This window comes from Crassostrea angulata, chromosome 2 (assembly GCF_025612915.1).
Source record: "Crassostrea angulata isolate pt1a10 chromosome 2, ASM2561291v2, whole genome shotgun sequence".
NCBI lineage: Eukaryota > Metazoa > Mollusca > Bivalvia > Ostreida > Ostreidae > Magallana > Magallana angulata.
In genome coordinates, this window is record NC_069112.1 from 20,038,269 (window position 1) to 20,063,398 (window position 25,130).

General features: G+C 33.0%; 2 protein-coding genes across 4 annotated transcripts; one reads left to right on the forward strand and one right to left on the reverse strand.

Moving 5' to 3' along the window:
• Nucleotides 1–666: 666 nt before the first annotated feature.
• LOC128173438 (3-oxoacyl-[acyl-carrier-protein] reductase FabG-like) lies at nt 667–9,969 on the reverse strand. Of its 2 annotated transcripts, none has more exons than XM_052839131.1 (9): nt 9,907–9,969; nt 8,431–8,603; nt 8,064–8,185; nt 4,900–5,022; nt 3,866–3,969; nt 3,592–3,664; nt 2,942–3,003; nt 2,208–2,258; nt 667–927 (listed from the first exon to the last, which is right to left on the reverse strand). In XM_052839131.1, the coding sequence occupies exons 2-9, from the start codon at nt 8,586–8,588 to the stop codon at nt 835–837; spliced, it is 786 nt and encodes a 261-aa protein (XP_052695091.1). In that variant the 5' UTR covers nt 8,589–8,603; nt 9,907–9,969; the 3' UTR covers nt 667–834. The 2 variants fall into 2 exon arrangements, with proteins under 2 accessions (XP_052695091.1, XP_052695089.1); XM_052839129.1 differs by lacking the exon at nt 9,907–9,969 and adding an exon at nt 9,758–9,868.
• Nucleotides 9,970–15,669: 5,700 nt separating this feature from the next.
• Nucleotides 15,670–18,085, forward strand: LOC128173427 (uncharacterized). Of its 2 annotated transcripts, none has more exons than XM_052839113.1 (2): nt 15,670–15,824; nt 16,330–18,085. In XM_052839113.1, exon 2 carries the CDS (start codon nt 16,338–16,340, stop codon nt 18,003–18,005), a length of 1,668 nt encoding a protein of 555 aa, XP_052695073.1. In that variant the 5' UTR covers nt 15,670–15,824; nt 16,330–16,337; the 3' UTR covers nt 18,006–18,085. The 2 variants fall into 2 exon arrangements, with proteins under 2 accessions (XP_052695073.1, XP_052695074.1); XM_052839114.1 differs by having other exon boundaries at nt 15,733–15,824; nt 16,327–18,085.
• Nucleotides 18,086–25,130: the final 7,045 nt, after the last annotated feature.

The following is a 25,130-nucleotide window of genomic DNA, read 5'->3' on the forward strand; positions in this document are numbered from 1 at the left end:
TACCCAGTTCGAATACCAAGGACAACCTTTTCTTTTCAATCTGCCAAATTCCTTACAGAGAACACAAATCTAGACATCTTTGTTGATGACTCAGACGCCGGCAAAGTTGTCGTACATCTGTATTTTTCTGACTCAAACACCTACAGAGTTATTGTCGTTTATCTGGATGGGCAACTCATGTTTAAATATACAGGCCATGCCATTTCTGATTTTTTTTATCCAGAAACTATAGCCAGGACAAAATATTAAGTGCAAACTACAGTGGTGAAGTGGTGAATTCATACACATCTCAGATCTAAAAGGAAAGTTTCTTCCTCTAATAAGTGGAAGTTAAATAGCCAATAGGTATAAATGCTAACAGTTACCTGACCCAAACAAGAGGCCACTGGGCCACATCGTTTACCTTCTTGTAGCCGACGTCAAATATAAAATGTAAAGCGTCCAATATCTTTTTGAAAAAGGCACAACGTCACCTTTTTTCTAAACCAAACGAATGTTCTCATTTTCATATAAAACAGACACCCTGTATCAAAAACGTAAATTGCTAAGAAAATCATTTTATTTTCTGTTAATGCAAAGAAAAAAGGAACAATAGCTTTTTCAGAAATATATACAATATTGACTATCATCGTTGTTCAAAATTCCGTCATTTACATTTTTTTTCCCTTTTCACATTCAAGTATTTTCCATTTCATTTTCTCTTCGGCAATTGCTGCTCAATAAAATGATCAGATGACATGTTACCTACAATTCCTTTTTCGCGGTAAAACCAGATACGATTTTTTTGTCGAAACATTGTTATGCAGGGGCGTGGTCACTTATTATGACGTCATCTCACACGATGCTGTACCCGCCATCCATGGGCGTGGTCAATCCTGTCATGTTGTCAGCAGCTCGTGAACACAGAAAGACAACGTAGTCCCCGATCTGTGAGAATAAGATTTGTTATTATTATTTTTCTCTATCTCTTTTTCTTTATAAAAAAGAACAGGCAGTTTGACCTTACATGATATTCAGTTCACGCAAAAATCAAGTAAATTCACATGAATAAATACATGAGGCAAAACTGAGCAATGTCAATATGCCATTTTTTTCTTTCATCAGTAAAAATCTTAGAAATCATGCAGAAAATCTTCACCTGAAGATATCATTTCATAAACGCTTATCAAAAGTTGATTACGTTTAAAGACGTTTTACAACTGCGACATTCAAGAAGTTTCGATGTGTAATACACATTTTAAACGTGGCTAGTGTTTGGACACAATTTACACGCATAACACATGTGGTGATGATTTTGACATATATTATATGAATTAGATTCCAGAATACCTTAAACACATTATAAATAGGGAAAAGGATTAAACACGTTATACCTCTTACAAATAAAGCATTGACACATTTTACTCGCATTGAGTTAAAGGGACGTAAACAAGATTTGAGCCCAAAAATTAATGTTTAAAATGGTTAATATATGTATTTTTAATATTTTTCAAATTTGAAAGTCAAATATTGAATTACAAGCAAGATACAGAGTTTGAAATTCTTTCTTTTGTAAACAAATCTCGAGTCTTGTTATTGTTTATATACGTGGTTTATTGGTATATGTTTCAAGCAAATGTTGCTTTCATCTGTTGATAATATTATTTATAAACATATTAAATCAGATTACCTTGTCTACCACGATTTTGTCAAAGAAATGATAATTCTTTCTTTACATTTTTTGTAAACAAATATACGACTCGATCTTTGTTAACATAACAATGAATTCGTCTCCCTGTATCTCTCTCATTACTTGACTTCTAACATTCAAACTTTGGTCAACTATTCCAAATGCATTAGTAAACAATTCTATACATAAAAAGTTGATCTCAAATCGTGTTCAGGTCTCTTTAATAGGTATCGAAAGGTTTTATATATTTACCAAATGTGTATTAGGTTGACTTTTGACAATATAACTTTAGCATGCCAATAAGCAGAAAACGTGTCAGCAATGAAAACTGTTAAACATAGCTAATCGAATTTAAAAAATAAAAAGCTAAACAAAGCATGTATGTTAGAAAACTATGTATTTTGTATCCGACAGCAAGGTCGTGCTATGAGTTGCGTATATAAGTTGACAGTGTATAAAATTTCCTAAGCAAGAGAGAGGAAACATACTTACCAGATGTAAACATACTCATATATTAGAATGTCTTTGAGGCACTGACCTGTTTTGGTGTAGTGAACGTTTTTGTCGGACAAGAGTTTCGAATATTTTCCTAAAAGGAAAAAAAATTGTATATCAATGAAATCATTTTCTTTGATTTTTTCTCTAAACTTTGTCAATTTTACAATTTTACTAGATTTCTTTAAAATATTACTGATATTGAGGAAAGAGAACAATTATAATTTACAAAGGTACCTTTTTGTCTTTTATAATCAAATCAAGTTATTTTATGCTGGTGTTAGTTTTGCGTAATTAAAAGCTAAATATCAAAAAACAGTTTACCATTGATTAAATAAAAGATTTCAAGCTCTTAATAAAGTCTTAAGTAAATAAACTCCAAAAGATTTCATAAGAAAAAAAAGACATGGATAAATTTAGGAGAGACCTCACCCCGTCTTCCCGAAAACACTTAGAAAAAAAGGTAATGTAAATGATTTCTTTTTGCACAACCTTCATAACAAAAGAAAAAACCATAAAATAGTATAAATTTAAGATTCCTGTCCAGAATTAATTCAGCTGTTTAGAATATTTTTCTTTTCAGTGTGTTATATTTATGAAAAAAAAAAACATATGGTTAAAAAGCTACGTATACACAAACAGATCAGCGCATGTTATCATTTTATTATCTAGACTTTAAATGTTCATGAAAATTACAGGTTGGCGATATTTCTACATTAAATCTAATAGTTAGACACATCTAACTAAAAGTTATCAAATTCAATGTAATATTCTTACCAAAGTTTCCTCACGAGACTGTCCAGTTTCTTCCTTCAACGAATCCAAAAAGGGTTGAATAACTTAAAAAATAAATGATAAATTTTACATGTAACACGGGCTAAGCATTAAAAATTTTTTTTTCTAAGCAATTAAAGTTGTCCGAAAGGTAAATGAACATCAGAGATCTGTCATTCAGTCAGCTTTCCGTATATTTAATATAAGTTAACATTCAGTTGAATTAAGGGCACAGGTTATTCCATCGTCTCAAACCACGAGTCCGTAAACCTTTCTCTTTGATGGAAGAAAATCGTGTGTATTGGTCGTGGGTTTTTAAGATCGTAAATATTGACATTATAATCCATAGATTTATCTTTCAATATCTAAGGAACAAAATGATGCCATTTTTGGGGTTTTGGTTTTTAGGTTTTTTTTTTTTTGTTTTTTTTTCTATTTTGTTAGGATGTAATTTCGTGGATGCCCCGATGTTGAGTTCAGTAAGAAAACTAACTCTTACAAGATTTGTTTTTCGTCGAGGATGTACTGTTTTTAGCTGACAGATGTCCACGAATACCACGAAAACTGAGTCACTACGAATGCTAATGATTCCACAGTATAGGAATTCGGGTTGTTTTGTGCCTATCGGATACGACCGAAAAGTTCCAACTTACAAGGAGTATCCACAAAGTACGGACAGATGGCGTTGCAAGTCACTCCGTGCGGGGCCAGTTCCACTGCTATGGCCTATAATTGAAGAAAAAGGAATTTCAGCAACCACTGACAAATAAATAATAGATTCTCATTTTATATCCACACATTTATGATTCATTAATATATATCTATAAATGTTAACAAGGTTGCGAAATTGCTCACTGATGTATTTGACAGTGAGACACACAATGCTGGACCACACTTTGTAAAGGTGATGGTGTTTGTTTGACATACCTTAGTGAGGCCAATGAGTGCTGTCTTAGAAGTGCAGTACCCGATGGTACACGGAAAGGTAAGCATACCGGCCACCGAGGACATAATCATAATTCGACCCCATCCTACACAGCCAATCAAATCAAAACAAAAACTCACCTAATATGAGTATATTTATCACATTTTCATAATCAAATGTACCAAGTATCTGTCATTTGTCTTTCTATACCTCTCTTCATAGAGTACTTCTTCGAGTTTTTTATCCGTCTGAATATCCATAAATATTTTTGCCTATTTCTGTCTGTCACTCTCTCTATCTCTTTATATCTACATTTATATCATCTGATTGTCTGTCTCTATCTCTAGATCTGTATATCTTATGTCCGTCCATCCATCTCTCCGCATCTCTTTCTCTTTCCCTTCATTTATTTTTCATTACATTTATGTTTCCTTGTTCGCTTATCTGTCTATCTGTCTATCTGTTTGTGTGGAGATATGTCTGTCTGTCAGACTGTCTGTAGATATGTCTGTCTGTCTGGAGATATGTCTGTCTGTCTATCTGTCTGTGTGGAGATATGTCTGTCTGTCTGTCTGTCGTCTGTCTGTCTGTCTGTCTGTCTGTCTGTCTGTCGTCTGTCCGTCTGTCTGTCTGTCTGTATATATTTCTGTCTGTCTGGAGATATGTCTATCTGTCTATCTGGATTTATGTCTGTCTGTCTGCATACTGTGGTTTCATCAATATTCATTGAATACCAATTTTCGTTGATTTCGTTGTTAAGTTGATCAACGAAATTAAATGTTCATTAAAGTGCAATTTCTATTCACTTTTTGTATTGATAGGGTCATTAGCCACGAATTTACGTATCCTTAATACAATGATTTTCACTTTATACCCGAAAATTGATACCCTTGAATATGAATGAAACCACAGTATATGTCAGTATTTTCTTTCTCTATATTTCTCTCATTTTTTCTCTCTTTTATCTACACAAAATATCCATATGTTTTAAAAGTGGAAAACCATCTAGGCCTATAGATCGTAAGCTTTTATTTACCTTTCTTTCTCATGGATCCGGCAAAGTGTTTAGACAGCATAAATGGAGCCGTCAAATTTAGCGCCATTTCATTGTCCCAGCTCTCCAGAGTTTTCTCTTCCATTGGACAGCGCTCAGTCATGGCTAAAAAATATGGATTCTTTATGCACGCATGCGTAGTCACATCCCGACACATTCTTTCAATGTATCTCTGGCCAGGCACCATTGTGAAAACTTTCAATGAATGCTTTGAGTATTATGATTGTGTGGGTTCATTTTAGACTATCGACATCGAAACATAATTCTGTTTTTAATCAAATTTAAAAATAAAAATACATTTTTATACAGGGTCAGGTAATCTTTGAACAGCCTCACACTAATTTTCCCAGCGGACAATAACTGTATCCTATTAATGACAAATTTGTACTATTCTTATCTTTACACACTATAAAACAAAATCAAAGTATGTATTTACGTAATGTTTAAACAAATTACATGTATATGACTGAAAATATGTCAAGATTGACTGGTATTTCACTAAATGTTAACTTGCCTGCATTGTTTACAAAGTTGCTGCTATAGTGGGACATTTATTAAATTCAATTATAGTTTTACATTTAATTATATTAATTAGTACGAGGGTTGTTAGAAAGTTATTTAGACAAAACAAATAGTTATATTTTTAAGCGTCGATATTTGGTGAAAATGGTAAAACATTTAAAAAAAAAAACCCACAGCAAATAATTGAACAAATTACTATTTGATAAAAAGGGAATTTATCAATTTGTCCAGAACGGTTTATGAATAAGGTATTTGGCCCAGGCATAAACTAGGAGATTAAAAAAATGAATAATTATTTGCTTACTACGTAAGTGTCGGTAGACGATCAGTTGATAAAACAGGAAAGCAATTAATATATCCTCATTTAAAATTTGTTATTCATTGTGACAAATGCAAACTTGTATGCAAGTTTCTCAAATTGTTGAATTGAAATAAGGATATAGTAAAGATATATTTGCCAAGCAATAGAAATCTGACTAAGACGCTATTAAGATTATTGTATGTTTTAAGTTCATTTTTAGGCGTTTAAAACAATACTGGTAGAGGAAAGAATAGCGTTAAAATAACGTTTCGATGAGTTGGCGGTTAACCCGGGTCACTGAACGAAGGCAAGTTTGTCAGCTTACTAATAATGTTATTGATCAAAAAATTTCATGTCAATTAAGGATATCCTAGTTTACGTTTGGGTAAAACTTATATCAAGGTACATAAAAGTGTTTAATAGGGGTTAACTCCAAAAAAGTTTCTACGTAATGTTTTGACTGACCTTTCTCCAATCAGATCGTAGCTGGGCGGAGTTAAGACATTGCCGCTTGTGACTTGAGAGAGAGAGAGAGAAAGAGAGAGAGAGAAAGAGAGAGAGAGAGTGAGAGAGAGAATTGAGTATATATGAATTATCTATTTGTTCGAGGTAGTAAGAGAAAATGTCTCAAACATTTCCGGAAAGACCACGCATTTAAGATATAATTTGTTTAGTAATTCTATGTTTAACCATCCAGGAAGAAAACCTAGGTTTACCTGGCCTAAGTAAATAATGTCCTTAAGGTATCTTTACTTATTAGAACCATTTTAACAATACCTTGGACTTTCGGTTGGACGTAGCTATTTATTTCTCTCGTCAAAACAAGTTAAAAATGACGCGGTATCAAGTGGAATATGCACCGAGTGCGTAGTTTTAGCTCAGAAGCCAGACAAATCTTGTTGATTTCAAACAGCCATGGCTGAGTGGCCAGCAATGAAATAGTCAGGCCTACGTCACATTGCTGTTTGACATAACTACCCAAAGTTCAAGCTCTTGTTAAAATGGCTCTATGTCTGTTTCTGGCTGACTACAGAAATATATCGGTTTAATCTATGAGATCGATCAACCTGATATATATTTCTACAGTCATTCAATAACAAACCTAATAAATGTTTTGTTTACCCTAGGTCTGTCAACTAAGACATTTATTCTCCAAAAAAAAAAAAACAGAAACCAAAAACAACAAACGATGATCTATGGAATTCAAAGTCGTCAACGTTATCTCTCTCACCTTTCAAATACCCTGTGAAAGTCTTCGCTGTACCATTGTTTACCAGCGATGTTTTGATGCTTTTCAATTTAAACGGTTTCTCCTTTTTCTTCCCAGAGGTTTGAACATATCTCGACGTTGCCATTTTATTCTGCTCCAGATATAACAATATGTCAATTCAAAGAGTCAACTACTCTAATTTAAAAGTAATTCCAAAGGGAAACTACTGCAAATATTTTACGAACTTACGAAGTACGGTCGCAGAATTAAGTAATGAACGTGTAGAAATGAGTGGGTGAAGCGCGGTTCATATTGCTGGATATTAATCCCACCGAAGGACATAGGGATATATTAGCAGTAATTTAGTGAATTTAACTTACTTTTTACAATCAATTTGTTAATTTTTCTTAAAAGAAAGGTGTAAATATAATCAATCAATTGCTTTCTTTGATGATTATTGCGGGTTATGATGGTTGCGTTCAATGCAGAAAAAAATATATCACCCGCAATGTCGCCACCTTTATATCCCCATAAGTCACCAAAGAAAACATTTTATTGCAACAGTTATAATATCCTGCATTTACTTGTAATGTATAAACCAATGAATGTGTAACATTTCATTCGGGGGGGGGGGGGGGACAAATTGTTTATATTTGGTTAAAAAGGTGTGTTTTTATGCTTGAAATCTATTGGTTTTTACACTTGATCTATTGGTTTTGGACACATTTATAGGGCGTTTGATTGCCCATTTCATTACGAAAAGTATGAATTATGCTTTAATTCTACCCTTAAAATGCTATTGAATCTAAAGATATCCGATATAAAGCTGTACATTTTTTTGGAATTTGTTTTAAAAAACGTGTAAGTACGTGTATAATCATATATATAAGAGTTATTGGCCGTTAATGAGAGAAAATTAATGTGTCTAAAAGATAATTTTTATGAGTCATATTTACCATTATTATCAATTTTATTCCAGGGTATTAATACTTATTTATGTATTAATTGCGTCGGTTAGCACGAAATTAAATAAATGTCAAGTATTGTACACAGTGTTCCTTATCTATGTAAAAACCAGTACTGTTCCTGTTCTCACACTAAATATCATCTTACCTGCATTGTTGACTAATATGTCGATTCCAGATGGGACCTCGGACGCTATGGTTCTGAACAAGTGGTCAATGTTCTCCCTATTTAGAAGATCACACTCAAAGAAGAGGACATCCTTGCCAGATCTGAATGTAAATATATATCAAAATGTTGCATAGTTTTAAATGTAATATTTATAAACAATGTACTATTTTATTAAATCTTCCAATTCGAGAGAAAATAAATGTGCGGGTTTTACGTGTATGTCAACAGAAATCTGAATTAACATGCTGGGGCTGTAATGTCATGTAATATTAAAAAAAAACCACGAAAAATGAACCCCCGAGAATTAAACTGACGCAACATACATATACATTAAACATTGGTTTACATCTCTCTGATTTTCTCCATGTTTTGTTTGACGCTGTCTGACAGACTACGGTCGGTGCCCACTACAGCAAATCCAGCCTCAGCTAGTGACACAGCTATGGCGGACCCAATACACCCGCCAAACCCGATAACTAAAGCGGTTCTACCTTTCTGGGACATGGTTACCTGAGTTACCTGAAAAAATTAAGGTGTGCATTAAATCGAATGATCAATGTTGGATAAAAAAATGTATAAATTGAATAAGTTGGTACATGAAAGAGGGGGGATGTTAAGGGTTGGGTTGTAAAATAGGCATCAGGTATAATATCATTAGGCATTGGTTATTGCCCAAAGGTTCACAATATGTATAAAGTTTTTCGTTATTAATCATAAAAATGCTCCTTTCATTGTAGCAATGAATATAATAAAGGCTATTTATACTATAATAAATAAAAATAACTTGAAAAAATCCGTCTATGCAAACTTTAAGTGCATCTACTTAAGCGCTCTCAATATGCACACATGCCTGCACGTGTACATCCCTTGAATGAATGAGCAGTGCGCTTATTATCTTTACATAACCACACACAATAATGTGCAAGCATGGTGCACTGAGATAACCTTGACCCAGAATGTCGACGAGAACCGTCTGTACTCTAATTCTATAACTCGTGACCCAGTTCAAACAAATCAACCATTGTTTTATGTAATTCTGTTTAAAAGCACCAAACTACCAGCCCTTCCCTTCTTTTATAGGATCCATTAATCCTTTTAGTAACATTACTTATTTTTGAGTGATGTTGGGCTTTTTCATGTGATCCAACGTTAAGGTCAGACGACACGTTCCTGGGGCATCTCTTTTGTATCTCCTCGTAATAAAGAATACGAGGAGAATAAGCAATAAGAATACATCTGATTTTAATCGAAATTCGTTTCCAAAAAATTACTTGATTAGCCACTGTCTTTGCTCTTCTACGATTGGAGATCAATTTGTAATTTCAATAAGATTATATAGGAAATTGCATACTCTAGTATCTCGCCCACATACTTGGTAAGATACCAGGTACTTTTTTGCAAGAAAGCTTGACATAGTAGTAGTAAATAAAAAAAACAAATTCCTGGAAAAAAGTAATAATTGAGGAACGTGTCGTGTCTCACCTTTTGAGTAGGTTCAATATCATCAAAACTTTAAAGTTGTCCACGATAGAGAGAGAGAGAGAGAGAGAGAGAGAGAGAGAGAGAGAGAGAGAGAGAGAGAGAGAGAGAATTATCAAATGTACACAGTATAAAACAATAGTTGTTATCTATGCATTTGTAAAAAAGATAAATATTCAAAAAAATATCTATACATAATATGCGATGCATTTTTAAATTCCTCTAGCAATGCCAAATCAAGAATGTTTTAAATGCCGTTTTGATGAGGATGGCGTCGAAAAAAAGATCGTTGACCCCTTCAAATATGAAATGACATTACTGCGACTCACATGCACGTACTTACTCGTAAGCTGGTTTAAATTTGGAATGTATGTCAGTACACTAACATTGAGAAGTTGATTTGCGCAAGCGCTAATAAAATCTTAACCACAGCCAAGATTTCTTAGGCAGTTTTATGCAGTATTTATCTTATCAAAGTGCTATTTGTGTGCCTTTGTGCATTAGGAAAATAGTCTATTCACAATATGCGTGTTTTTATTACTCTAGCAATGACAAAATCAAAAACATATTATTATTTTTTTTATTTCAGAGAGAGACAGACGGACGGACGGACAGACAGACAGACAGACAGACAGACGGAGAAAGAAAGAAAGAAAGAAAGAAAGAAAGAAAGAAAGAAAGAAAGAAAGAAAGAAAGAAAGAAAGAAAGAAAGAAAGAAAGAAAGAAAGAAAGAGGGGAGGGGGAAGAAGGGAGGGAGAAAGAAAGAGAGAGAGAAAGAGAAAAAGAGAAAAAAAAAAGGAAAGAGAGTATGAGAGAGAGAGAGAGAGAGGACAGAGAGGACAGCTAGAGAAACCCATGAAACAAATAGCAGGTATTTGTCTTCTTATTCCCAATTCAATCCTCGAGACCGACCAAACGCCCGTTAAGGTGTCTTACACTTGCTACCATGACGGTGTATCGCAGAAAGGAATAAAACACCATCACGGCGTCAAAGAAAATACCCCAAAAGTATTCTCTAGAGATATATATTTCAAAACGAAATAATTTTCTTTAAGTTAATTTATTTTAAAGCATACCGATTAAATCTTAAACGATTTTGTTGATCCTGGATGCAATGTTTCTTCTACCTGATATACATGTATAATATGTAATGCGTTTGTGTAATAAGAACACGTGTTTTAATGTGAATTTAAAAGTCTTCATACCCCCCCCCCCCACAAAATGAAATTCAAAAAACAAGAAATATTAAGCAACACATTAGATAAGAGTAATGGATGCAAATGTATCCACAAGTAAGAGAGAGAGAGAGAGAGAGAGAGAGAGAGAGAGAGAGAGAGAGAGAGAGAGAGAGAGAGAGAGAGTAAAATGAATATCGTTTACTGCTACTTGTGTATTTGATCGCGCACGGTGATCGGAACTCGTACAAAGATTTTCTGGTGATATTTGATCTGTTTAATTTTTGTAACTTTTCTGTTGTTGTCCTAGTTATTTCGTTAAATTCAAAGTCCGACAACTCAAACTTGTTTACCAATAACAAACACAGAATCGACGGTTTACCTGGATACATGAGTTGAGTAAATACAAAATAATATTTGGGCGTTGATCAAACATGAAATTTTTTTTTTTTAATAAAAGCTATGTGCGCTTAAATTTCTATGCGCCAATGTAACAGCACTTAGATTTGCGCAACAATAGGTATGCGCCAAAATTTCTAAATGCGCCAAATTTGCTAGACATGGTCTACACCACTTATCAGTATAAAAAGAACATTTTTAAAAACACTTATTACTGTTTTATGTACTAGAAATATATGATTGTGATACGATCAACAATAATCTAATTTGCAGCTTATGTTTAATTGTACATGTGTTTATATCAGTATTTGGGGAATATCTTTTCCATGATTCAACATTTGTTGGCATTAACAGAATATATAAAACAAACTGCACATGCATTTTCTTAAACAGTGATGTACATGTAATCATTATTTAAGGAATGTCGAACCATTCTTGAAGTATTATGAGAATTATTACGGTCGGAGATTAAAATTTATGACAATCACAGTGATAGTCAAAATCAAATAAATTCTGATGGCTTATGTTTCGACAATAAAGACAATCTCTTTGTCTGTGAGTATTTTAAACCCTTGTAAAGAAAATGAAATATTTATTATATAATTTTTTCCACTTTTGTTCATATAACTTAATTAACATTGCGTGGTAATTTTATAAATAGATATTTGAAATTAAATCACATCGACTTTTTGAAAACTATACAGATATTTTCGTTTCTAAAGGATTAAAGTATTCTCCGGAAAAACAAAGTTCAACGAACATTTTTCTCTACGATAAATTCATTCAAAACATTTCGTTTTAAATTCTATAAGAGCTTTATTCCCAGAGGTTAACTCCTGCAATTTTCACCCGACTGTTAGATGAACCATGAGCCTAAACCTCCTCTGTCTAATATTTATCATAGGTCATGCATTATTTTTGAAAACTGTGCTGTAAAAGAATACCAAATTTTACATTGGCACTCGCTTTCTAGAAATAATACGGGAAAATACCCCATGCTTTATGGAAGAACCTATCTTCCTTGATATCAAACATGTTTATGCCCTGCGTTTGTTAAAATAGACAATAATTTCTTCTTTTTTTTAAATGCCATAAGAAAAGAGTTTTTTGAAAAATATACAGGAAAAGAATGCTACATGAGCTTGCAAAACTCATAAAAATTAAATACATGTACATGTAAATATACTTCCTTATTCCACTTCATAACAGCGACATGCTAATCACGTGATTCCAAACATTCAGCAAGAACAGGAAGATCTTTTACCATCAGGACACGCCATACCTAAGGTCTGTAGATTTTATGACAATTATTCTATAGTGTAAACTAAATCAAAGATAAAGTGCAGAACTTATATTTATGAATGATCTCCGATATCTATATATCTGTATGTAACTTCTCTAAAGATAGTGAGCAATGATAGCAAACTTGTGAATATGTACAATGTACTTGTCTTTGTTCTTAGATTTAGATGCATAATTTATTATGCAATAAAATGTAGCGTGAGAAAAAGTTTAGAGATAAGTAAAATGGCAAAACACTTTCTAACCCTCTGCATATGTGAAACTGATTAGTTGGTCTACAGAAGGGGCGATGAATTTATGCATTTTTCCCAACATAGGATACAAACAGATATTAAAATGTGTAACTCAACAATGATATAATTTTGGGAGAGAGAGAGAGAGAGAGAAAGAGAGAGAGAGATCTGTAACAAAATTTTAAGTATTCAGGTTAACTTTTTAACAGTTGGCGCAATAAATGTTATAAACCGCATTAAATTGTATTAATATAAATCCTGATTCATATGCTTGTGTATTTTCATGTTGTAATCTCAAGTGTTCAAGGACTTTGAAACAACTTTACAAATAACAGAAATGGAGATAGTCTGGTTCAATTACCTCTCTTCAAAAAAAAAAAAGATAACGATACAATATCATAAAGTGGCCTAGCAAACACATTGTATCGTAATTAAGCTATGCCAAGAGTAATAAAAGATATTGATCTTTTCGAAAATAGCGTTAACTTTGTCAACATGGCAATTACAAATGGCGGATAGATACATTTATATAATCTTTCTTAAGGGCTCCTGAAAGGAAATATGTTTGAGTAGTATACTATTTTTACCAATACACTATCTTTTAAAACGGTCATTATATAACGACTTACGCAACGCTCTTTTAGAAACCACTTTAGGCTCCGTAAATTTTAATAACAACGTTACTCCGCAACTTTCCGTGACAATGTGCTCAATTTATTTATAAAGTTTTCAGGATAAGACCAACCAAACTTTCAAGCTAACGTTTATATTTGTACTAAAATTCAAAACTGTGACATATAGGTCCGATGGGTGTGATAATATATGTTATATTTCAATGTGTAAAACCACATTTTCACTTGTTAGCTAAAATCATTATTTAAAAAATATAATGCTGACATATAAATAAGTGTCTCTTAAAACTTATGAACATTTAAATTTACCAAATTAAAATTGAGAAAAGAATGCATGCAGTTGCATAAGGTATTCTGATTTTTCATGCAATGTCACGATACTTAGAAGTTTATTTTATTGATTTATATTGTACAAAACACCCAAAAGAAATGCAGTTGCATAAGATGTTCCGAAATTTTATGCAATCTCACGATTCTCAGAAGTTTATTTTATTGCTGTACATTGTCTAAACACCCATGATAAAACTTCATGACAATCAAAATTGCCAATATTTGTGATTTCTTTAGATAAAAAATAAATGACAAAACATCGTACACAACATAAATTAGACGTCCATGCATGTTATTTATAATTGATGTCCTACCTGTAGCTTTCATATTCATCGATAATTGTGTATCGATTAAACGAAAACATTCCGATTGCTTACATCTTATGTTTTTTGTTTTTCTTTTGTTCCTACTCAACATGCGGTTTCACTTTCATTCAAAAGTGACGCAATTCATAACGTGTATACATGTAGCTTTGATAAAATTATTCACCATTTTAAACATATTTCTTACATATGAAAACGAAAGTCTCTTCGTAATGTATAAGTTTAACAGCTGATGCTAAAGGAAAGAGGCGAGCGTTTGCATATAAATAAAAGAACAGGTAAATATAATCAATGTGGTGTCTGCACGATTGCTGTGGGACAATAAACAGAACTGTTATGAAATCTGGCTGTCGGCCTATTTGAAAAACGTTATTTTCACCTAACTAATTGTTTGTCTCATGCTTTATTCCATTTAAGAAACTTTAGGAAAAAAGTGGTTGTCCGCCATTTCGACATAAAAAGTGCCGTTTTAGTGGAAACCAGTATCATTCTTCAGACTTATCATGCCTTATTTATGATTTAAAAATTAGCTGAACCGAATTATAAATGCTTGTTTTACGCTTTTACTCCATTTAACAAACATAAGGACAAAATTAAAAAAAAAAAATGGATATCCATCATTATGAATTACCATTTATTTTCTATAATACATTCCATTATCCGACATTAGAATCGCCATTTTGACCTAATTAACGATATTTTGATATATCATTATTTTAAGACTAAGCACACTTTGGACACAATGAAAACTATGCTAGATCAATGCATTAGCGTGGCTCGTTTTTTCCCATTAAATTTTTAAGCTTAAGCCTGGTTGTACGCCACTTTGAATCGACATGTTGACTACTTAACGCCATATTCATGAAAGCAGCATATATTTTCTAACTCAACAAACTTCCTTTATGATAAAAACCATGTTTGACCAAATAAGAACTATTTGCCGTTAAAACATATTTCTAAACTCCTTCTTATAAATCAGAACCAGACTAATAAACTTGAACATTAATTTTATTACTGATTTATCTGTTACCCTGAAAGAAAAGTATAATTTAAAATTATTGATCTCCAAACCAAAACCCTAAGGCCATATTTTTTAAAAAAATAAAGTATACTTACTACACAGTGCTTGAAATCTTGTGCATATTATCAATCTGTCTTAGATTATTGATATGCAATAAATTATTATTTTTAAGCTGTTCGGGATTTAAAAAAAAGACTTACCTAGAAAATAAACGAAACAATTTACACGAACGAATGAAATAGAATAGAATGTTTGAATTAGATCTATATGTATACCTGCTTGCATTTATTTCACACCGTTATGAGGATAATGAAGTTTTTGATGAGTATTTTTTTTTAATTCTTAAAATGCTATTCAGGCTCAACAATGCATCATTACCCACTCCTGGTGCAATGAAACTACAAATACGACAGAGAAAATTCAACACCATATATTGGGGCACTTGATACCTATTAGCACAGAAAAATATTCAAGCAGTAATAAATGGAAAATAAATATTCTGAAAATTATGTCAATTCTTAAAGTAAATAACTTCTGATAAACTAGTGTTAATACTCTTTCTCAACCTTCGTTACATTTTCAATTTCTTATCCATTCGATGTGGCAGCCAACTTTATTTAACATTAACATTCTTATACAAACGATGGGTTTTAAAGATACTTCAAAATAGTTAGACAAACATTTTCTTTTTTAAAATGACATTAGAAAAGAAATATTAAATCCGCTACCCTAATCTGCCACCAAAATATTTATACAAGTAAAAGCTTATCACATGATCTCTTACAGGTATAACAAGGCAAGATAGAACAGGCACATTTTGCTATCGCCATGCTGGATTAGATAAGGTTTGTATTTTACCTTTTTCGTCTTTTTTTTATTAAAGAAAATTTACAACTATCATCAAATTTCATTGTTTTATAAAATTCAACATTGGATTGTTTGCTCTTATTATCCTGCTAACATTTTGCTAAGTTGTCAAAAATAACTCTACTTAAAAGTAATTGAACGTTCTCTAAATTAAGACTGATGGCATGGCTCTGTCATTCAGTCATACTTCAGAATGTTTTGATGAACAGTCTGTTGGCTAACGATAAACATTTATCCTGTGTATACATATGCTTTGGTGCATGATTGGTTTTTTGTATTAGGTTAAAAAAAAACAAAGAAGATAATAGCCTGCATGTTTTATTATTTACAAGAAGTCTCTTGGGTGAAATGACAAAATACTTGCACGTTTCACGATTTAAGCATCACTTAGCTTAAGGAGATGAATTTCCTTTGACAATTTAACACGCCATAAGTTTACATGATGCACTGTTTTCTTTATATAGAATAAATTTTTTTCAGTAGATCTGACTATGGATCATGAACTCTGCGCACAGGACGCCTTACGATGCAAACTATGTGGTGTTACCGGTGTCCTCCTGTACTGTGATCTTTGTCAGGAACATATGTGCAAATTATGCGTGGGGGAACACATTTCCGACGAGTCCAAAGATCACAAAGTGGTGCCGTTCAAAAAGCGAGGATGTACTTTGAAGTGTCAAAAACATTGTTTTAAAATATGTGACCTATATTGTGAACAATGTGACATTCCTATCTGCACACTTTGTGTTTCAGCTAAAGAACATAAAACGCATGATGTAGTAGATATTTTGAACAGGTTAGAAAGCAAAAAACATGAGTTAGAGAAAGATCTGGATGAACTAGAGAAATTCATTTATCCGACGTATCAGAAGATTTCATCCACCCTCGCAGCTCAAAAAGCTGATCTTAAAGAACACTCCCAAAAATTAACAATAACAATTGACAGACATGGCGAAGACTTGCACAGAGAAATAGACCTCAAAAAACAATTTATGAAATCGGATCTTGAAGAAATGAATTCGAAATACTTAAGGGTTCTTACTAACCAGGAAGATGAAATCCAGCGCACTATTTCTGAAATTACACAAAAAATTGCTGATTTAAAGAAAGTGGTAAACACAAATGATGTCAGCCTCTTCTCTGCCTACAAATCAAGGAATGAGGAATTCGGAAGATTTCCTCCTAAACTGTCGGCTACCTTACCACGCTTCACTCCTCAGAAAATTAACAAAGAAGAGATCTATTCACTGATGGGATCTCTATCAGCGTTAACTATCGCAGAAGAAGAATATGATTACACGTCTAATTCTCCAGGTTCGGAGTCCTTTTCAACAAACAAACCGCTAATTGATGAACCAAGAATCATTACCGACAATAAGACCGAGTATGGAGGCTCAAATGGACTTCGTAGCGTGTCATGTCTGAATGATGAAAATATATGGACTTGTGGCTGTGACAAAATCATGAGACTCCTTAACCTCAAAGGAGAGATTGTGAAGTCCATCCAAACTAAGTCCGGGAATGATCCAAAGGACATAGCAGTGACCAGCGCTCGGGATCTTGTTTATATTGATTACCACGATAAAACGGTGAACATAATGAAGGATGCACAAATACAAGAGCATATCAGACTAGCAGGATGGTCGCCTCTCTCTGTCTGCAGTAGCCCCTCTGGTGACATACTGGTTATTATGCGTAGTGACGATAAAACACAAGCGAGAAGTGTTCGTTACTCTGGGTCTACAGAAAGACAGATAGTCCAATTCAATGACAATGGGGAGCCTCTATACTCATCTGGTTACATCAAGTATATCAAAGAAAACAAGAATCTAGACATCTGTGTGTCTGACCAAGAAGCTGGCGCAGTAGTGGTGGTCAATGAAATCGGGAAACTCCGGTTTACATACACTGGTCCTATCTCTGGCAACAAGAAATCATTTACTCCAGTTGGTCTTTCTACAGACAGCCAGAGTCGGATCCTGATAGGGGACGGTGACAACCACTGTATTCACATTCTTGATCAGGACGGACAGTTTTTCCGCTCCATTGACAACTGTCATTTGCACGCTATCTGGGGGTTGTGTGTGGGACCTAAGGGCACCGTCTTTGTAGCTGAGTTTCGCTCTGGTAAAATCAAAGAAATCCAGTATTGTGTGTAAACCCAGATATGACGTTATCATTTGTTTGCTCTTATTTTAATGTATTAGATTTGAATGATATTAAAGACATTGAAAGTATATTTTATATGAAATCAGTTTGTGTAATATAACGAAAATATACTTTGTTTGTACTCAAACCAAACGCGTTAAAATTTTATTTCTAATCAGACTACATGAGTTCGGGTTAAGGTTGAACACCTCAAGGATCTTAAGATATTTCATCATTTCTAACTGTTAGAGAAAATCGTGTTTATAATTCATTTTCACATATGTGGTACCACCGTTAATATCGCCATATTATTTGGGGTGTCATTTTTTTCTTTTGGAAAAAATAAAACGTCACTTTAACCATACGTGCATTTACCTTTAGAAGCTTCTGACAAAAATCGTAAAGAATTTACTAAAGGTTTCTAATAATGTGTGTGAATAAATTTTTTACGGAATTATTCGAGAAACGTTTCACATATCTTCACAGATATCCATCAGCATTTCCAATTTTGGTAAGCTGAAGGCTCCAGAACACTGTAAAATATATTAGAAAACGCCAACAGTCAGAGTTTTACAGACTATTCCTTACATAATAAGCTTACGGAAATGCACAATTAATAACAGACATATTGGTTTGCGGCGAAACATCTTCACAGACCCTACATAATTAAATGTACAAAGAATGTTGGCTAACTGTAAAAAAGAATGTTACCCGCAATTATTTTCCCTAAGCGACATATGTGGGAACCAGAAGAGGTTTGGGTAGGAATATCAAGATTGCCTAGTAATATATTAATCAAATGCAAACAAGAGAAAAAAGATGTGTGCCCTTTGGTGCCTTGATAAATCTTTCCATATTTTAGCATATTGGTTTCCATTATATAGTACTTTCTGCCTTTTAGAATAAATGAACTTTGTCATCTGCATAAAGATATTTGGACAAACGTGGAATATCACCAAGCAGGTGCAAAAATAAGTAGCGTCAGAAAACTAGTGAATAACACTGAAGAACACAAAAATAGGCATTGTTTATGATTCATACAGGTTTTGAATATAGCGATCATTGCAGATAAAAATTAACATATTGACGTGGATGTGTTATTTTTCTGCAATATTGCTTCCTTCATATCTTCATGAATCGCAGAAGAAAGCATTTGATTGTTAAAATGAACACCATTAAAATATCAATAGAACACATGGACACTTTTATGGCAACAGTTACAGAATGTATGCATTGTTTTATGAAGTCGTAGAGCAGATGAACACAAAGATGCACCAAATTTTTTTAAAAAAGCATATCAGCAGCGTACTATTAAAATCGTTATTTATGAAAATCATTTCTTCCTGGTTAGCGCGATCAGCTGTAAAAGGAAATAAAGATAATCGTTTTTGAGTTTGTCGGGAAACATATCATTAAATGAATGACGTTTGTGCTGTTGGAATAGTACAGGGTGTCCCAAAACATATGTTACACTTTTAAACTGCTATACAATTTTGATACCTTAAGGTTACAATTATGAAATCTACAACATATAACAAAATAGTTCTAAAATTTTTGTTAAGCATACATTTTTTACAGTTTCTTTGTTAATCGCCAAAAAATTTCTTTGGAATAACATAATGTCATTTCACAACATATGTTCCAAATGACGTCCCTTTGCCTTCAACATCGTCTGAACACGATTTCTGAAGTTTTTTATCACAGCTTTACATGTATCAACAGAGATTGATCTTATTTCTCGTGTAATTGCTGTTTTTAGGTCCTCTGTTGTTTGTGGGGAAGGAGAGTACACTCTGTCTTTTAAATAACCCCACAAAAAGAAATCAAGGAGTTTTAGATCGGGGGAGTGCGGTGGCCAAACATTTGCTGTACGATAAGAAATGTATTGGTCACCAAATGAGTTGTCAAGCCACTGAAGAACACAACCTGCAGTGTGTGTCTCTTTTAAATGCTGCATCACACTTATTTTGTTAGGAATCAGTTTTAAATCAAATTTGAATATTCTATGAACACTGGATTTACTAACATTGCCATCTAGTTCATGCAGTACACGTCTAACTGATTTTTGTGAAGTTTCAGTATTAAGTCTATCAATGGCATCAATGTTCTCTTTAGTACGGACACTTCTTGGTCTCCAAATACCAGAATTGTGCCTTGTGTCATTTATAGTGCCTTTACCTTCACACTTCCTTACAAGTTTGTAAATTAGCATTCTGTTGAGCATTTTCATTTCAGGATGTCGTTTTTTCATTGTTCTTGTGACTAAAGTCACAGATTTACACTCATAGTAAAGTTTGACAATATCTGCCAGCTGTTCACATGAAGGTTCCATCTTGATAAGTGTGATGACATCATTATGCCGGTTTAGTTTTAATAGGTTTAATAGATAAATCATATTGTCATATGTATAGGACCTGGCATTATATATAAGAGCATGTTTATATATGTATTTATGATAAGATATTTACTGAAAATAATCCAAACTTGTGAATTAATGCAAATGCAAATTATTGTTTAAGTTTTCATTTACTTCGAAGATTTTTCAATATTTGATTGTCAAAAGGCATGAACAAACAAAAAATGCATATGACTATCGACTAAAAACTGGCTGAATAATATTGTACCCATCAAATTTAACCGAATATTGGAAGAAAAAATATCAAATCCATAAAATGGAGTGGAAGGTGTATTTCTTTCTCTTACTCCATTTCTTAACGGGGAGAAGTTGATGCTAAAGATGTACTTACTCCTTTGTATGATTACCCGTTTTATATATAAATACCAATCCTGTGATTACCAGTATGTCCTTTTCATTGATTACCCGTATGTTCAATGCAATACATTACAATGTCAGTATTTGCTAGCCCTTTTTATTGGCCTCTCAGTTGTTATTATGTGGTCTCAAGCATTAAGATTAACCAGGAAAAGCAAGCTAGTTTTGGACGGTCAACGTAAAAATAAAGGTTTGTACATTTTTTGGATTGACTTTTATAGCAGCTATTTTCTAAATTTACATTTATACACGACAGGAAATTAAAACTATATATCTCGTAAAACATATATTTGACTTCAAACAGTACATGAACCCATAGTTTAAAAGAAAATCAATCCGATAAATTAGATCTGGGGCTGAATTATGTACACATATACCACATTGATTGGCACGTTAAATATTTATCATGTATATGATTTTTCAAACATAACAAACGATTTATTAATCAAAAAGAGTGTTATATTACATTAATTGTCAGATGATATGGTCGTGCCATAATGTATTACATGCACTATTGTATAAATTTAAGAAATAAAGGTTCAGTTAGGATTCAATAGCTGCCACATTTAACTTTATAGAGAATCATTTATAAATAATATTTTAGGTCATTTATTTTTCGACTTGATAAAGGATCAGACCATGGATCTCCGGCGGTGAAGGCAAGATGTGCTACGATGTCATTGGTGGGAGACTCCGATCCCACCTTTATACGGTGAATTTTGTAATGAAAAATGACTATAACAAACTGTCAACCATCTCAAAAATCCATTAAACGAAATACAAATTCAAAGCAGAGCAACACAGACCTCTAAAAAGATAGAGGTAGGATCAGGTGCCATGGAGGAGTGATGATCGTCTGCTGACCGGTCACATCCGCCGTGTGCTCTTTGTGGAAAAAATGGGGGAAAACAGAAAAGTCCGTAGACAATTAGGTTATAAAATATGATCAAACAGTTAGTATGGAAAACGTCAGTCAGAATGCGACCCAGTGAAAGATGATATTTGCTGACAAGGTCGTTGTATCGATAATAGAACATACGAAAAGATGACTTCAAACGAGACTGTTGATAGTTCTATTTTATCAACTTGTTTGTCAGTAGCTTGCCTCGCCTAAGAAACTGTTCATACGAAGAGCATGCCATTGTGTATCAAATTAACTGAGAGACAAAAACACAATATGTAAGTGCAACACTCATTTGTGCGCAGAGTCTAGAAAAAATTATCTTTTAGGTTAATCCAAGGAGAACAAAGAAGGACACGATTTGTAAACAATGTCATTAAAAACAACTTACTTGACAAAAGTTACACAATGTTGCAAAGGTTTTCAAAACACACCTTCACACTGAAATATTCCTAATAAACTCGGTAAAAAGCGTTTTTATCCCATTAAAACCGCTCTCTGCTGCAAATATTTAATCTTTTCGCCCAAGAAAAGATAACCACTATTTCCTTGTGTATTATTTAAATATATGTCATAGAGTGTAGAGCGGATACGATGCCTCTGTGCTTGCACAGAAAAACAGGAAATTAAAAATAGGCCTCGATGATAAGAACTCCATACACCTTAAAGTCCTCATTAAGCAGGAAATTGAAATAACATTCATCATCTCTATAATATATAAGCTGACATTTTCTGTACCAATTTTTTCCACTGAGAAATCCAAAACCTAGAAAATATATGTATCAAAAGTGATTTCATTTCCATGACAATACCAACTATCAAAACCAAAGAACATGGATACTCAATGGATTATTTGAAGTTCTCTCCTTTAGACAGGTATCTCATCGAATTCCACACATCGTTAACGAGATGGAGTCTTGAGAGAGTTGCACAGTGTGTCCTAATTAAACAAAGATGAATTATGGAAGAAAGATGGTGACAGAATCATTGGACTTTATAACATTAGAAAAAGAATCGTTGAAGTTAATTCAAACCAAGTCAGGGGACAGGCCATGTGATATAACAATGACACAGAATGGCAATCTTGTTTATACAGATCCTAAGAGTAGAACTGCTGACATCCTGAAAAATACACAGACCCCACGGTGACTCTAATACGGGCACTGGCGACCTACTGGTTACTAGTATCAAGCACAAAACTGATGGCGAACAGACAAAAGTTGTTTGTTACTCTAGTTCAACTGAAAAACAGTGCATTCAATTTGATGAATAAAGCACCCTTTTTTCAATGGGTAAATATGATAACTTTTATTGCATCATTTGTATTATTTGTAGTCTGCATGTATTTAAACTTTTTTTAAATATTGATACGAATATTATATCAATTGACTGAATGATACCTCCCCGAACAGTACTCCTATTTTACTTTAAAATTACTTGTATTACGTAGTATTATTTCATATCTACGTCTATGTACGCTTTAAAAATACAATTATAAATAGTGAAGAAAACAGATACTGTGTACAATATATATAAATGCTCTACAAATATATGTACAATATTGATACGAATATTATATCGATTGACTGAATGATACCTCCCCGAATAGTACTCTTATTTTACTTTAAAATCACTTGTATTACGTAGTATTATTTCATATCTACGTCTATGTACGCTTTGAAAAATATAATTATAGATAGTGAAGAAAACAGATACTTTCTAAAAAGGATATAAGCCTTCCAGAATAGTACTCTTATTTTACTTTAATATTACTTGTATTACGTTGTGTTACTTCATATCTACGTCTATTCACGCTTTGAAAAATACAATTATAAATGCTGAAGAAAACAGATACTTTGTACATTATATATAGATGTATGATTCATTTATACCGCTGAATAGCATTACTGATCCATGGGGCCCCTGGCACCCCATGTGATGTATATCTAGAGAGCCTCTGCGGAGGTATTGTCTCGAATCCAAATGTATTGTGTTTAATAAATACATGGAAAAAAAAAGGAGATAAGCCTAAATTCCTTCAGTTTTCACACAGGTAAGATGTACAAATGCGACAATGAGTGATGATCACTTCATAACCTTCTGTCTCCCTCACCTTTCTTTAGGCAGCTAATGTTGGTTTTTTCAAATTAATGTTAATTAACATTGTTTAAGATTTAAATTAAAAAGTATGTCTGAAAATTTTCCTCTAAACGGAAAAATAACAATATAAAAAAAAAATGAGAAGATACTCACTCTAATGATTTAATTTATAAAGCTTACACTGGTATGCAGGAAAAATGTTAATTACCAATGACATTGCATGGATCCCTTTTTCATGTTCAACATAGATTAAAAATAAGTAGAATGTTTTAAAAAAAAAACACACCGTTGTTTTGAGAGAATATGATAACGATATTAAAAAATCAATTTAATTCTTGATTGTAAAATATTTGTGTTAATTTTGGATTTCAGTGTGAATTTCGCAGTAAATTATTGCAGACTAACAAGTCTCGACGGTAAAGTAAATAGTCGGACTTTACACTGATTCGTATTGAGTAAACATTCATATTGAATGATGTTTGTTTACACACATACTGATAACAGAATATAATCAATTGAACCGTTTTATTATCCTTAAACTCTATCAATATTACCCTTGTATATCAAACCAGCTGAACAAAAATATGAATGAGACGCAACATAAGCAATGTTGTACGCATAACGTCTTTCAACGTTAAAAGGTGAGACTATCATATTTTTAATGCCCTCAAATTTTCAACATTTAACACAATCTGTTATTCTTAATCGTTGATTAAAAAAAACTCATTATCCTAAAGAAGGTGTTGCAGTTCCTATGCTAATTTTCCCTAAAGGAGTTGCAGGTAAAATGGAAAAATTAAAGTTACAGAATTTGATATCATATGTTTTTGCTTGCAACGTTGAAAATATTATATCTGCTCACCTTTATCGATAATCCGCGACATACATATAATCGTCTGTTGCAGATGACATGACAAATATGTATTGCCAATAGCAGGGAATCAGTACATTATTTCGATGTCACGTTTTATGTACATAACAGCTGATAATCAATGCTAGTTGAAAGCTTTAATGACGAAGGGAATTGACATATTTTCTAAACTTTTTGTGATTTCATTCTTATCTCATCTCCTTCGTTAGAAGAGTTCAATTGAAAGGTGTATACTATTTTGTACCACGACATAATGCTATCGATCCGGAACAAAATGGCGTTTCAAACGGATGTCAGACATATTGTGACGATGTAGCCTTCCACTTAAAGTAACTATGTATCACAGAATTAATCATCTTCTCTTTATGCTATTTCTTAACACATTGTAATACCTAGCAATCGTTTAAGATATAAGCCTATAAATCAACGCGTGTTAAAAAAACTGTGCAAGGCAGATTGAATTTATTGCTTTTGATTAGTCGCAAAAACTA

What these genes read in the sequence shown, in the direction of transcription:
- LOC128173438 (XM_052839131.1), bottom strand. Translation starts at nt 8,588, where the DNA reads ATGTCCCAGAAAGGTAGAACCGCTTTAGTTATCGGGTTTGGCGGGTGT. An exon ending in CGGATCCATGAGAAAGAAAG is followed by an intron (nt 3,970 to 4,899) that starts GTAAATAAAAGC and finishes TTGGCTGTGTAG; the next exon opens with GATGGGGTCGAATTATGATT. An exon ending in CACTCATTGGCCTCACTAAG is followed by an intron (nt 3,665 to 3,865) that starts GTATGTCAAACA and finishes CTTCAATTATAG; the next exon opens with GCCATAGCAGTGGAACTGGC.
- LOC128173427 (XM_052839113.1), top strand. Translation starts at nt 16,338, where the DNA reads ATGGATCATGAACTCTGCGCACAGGACGCCTTACGATGCAAACTATGT.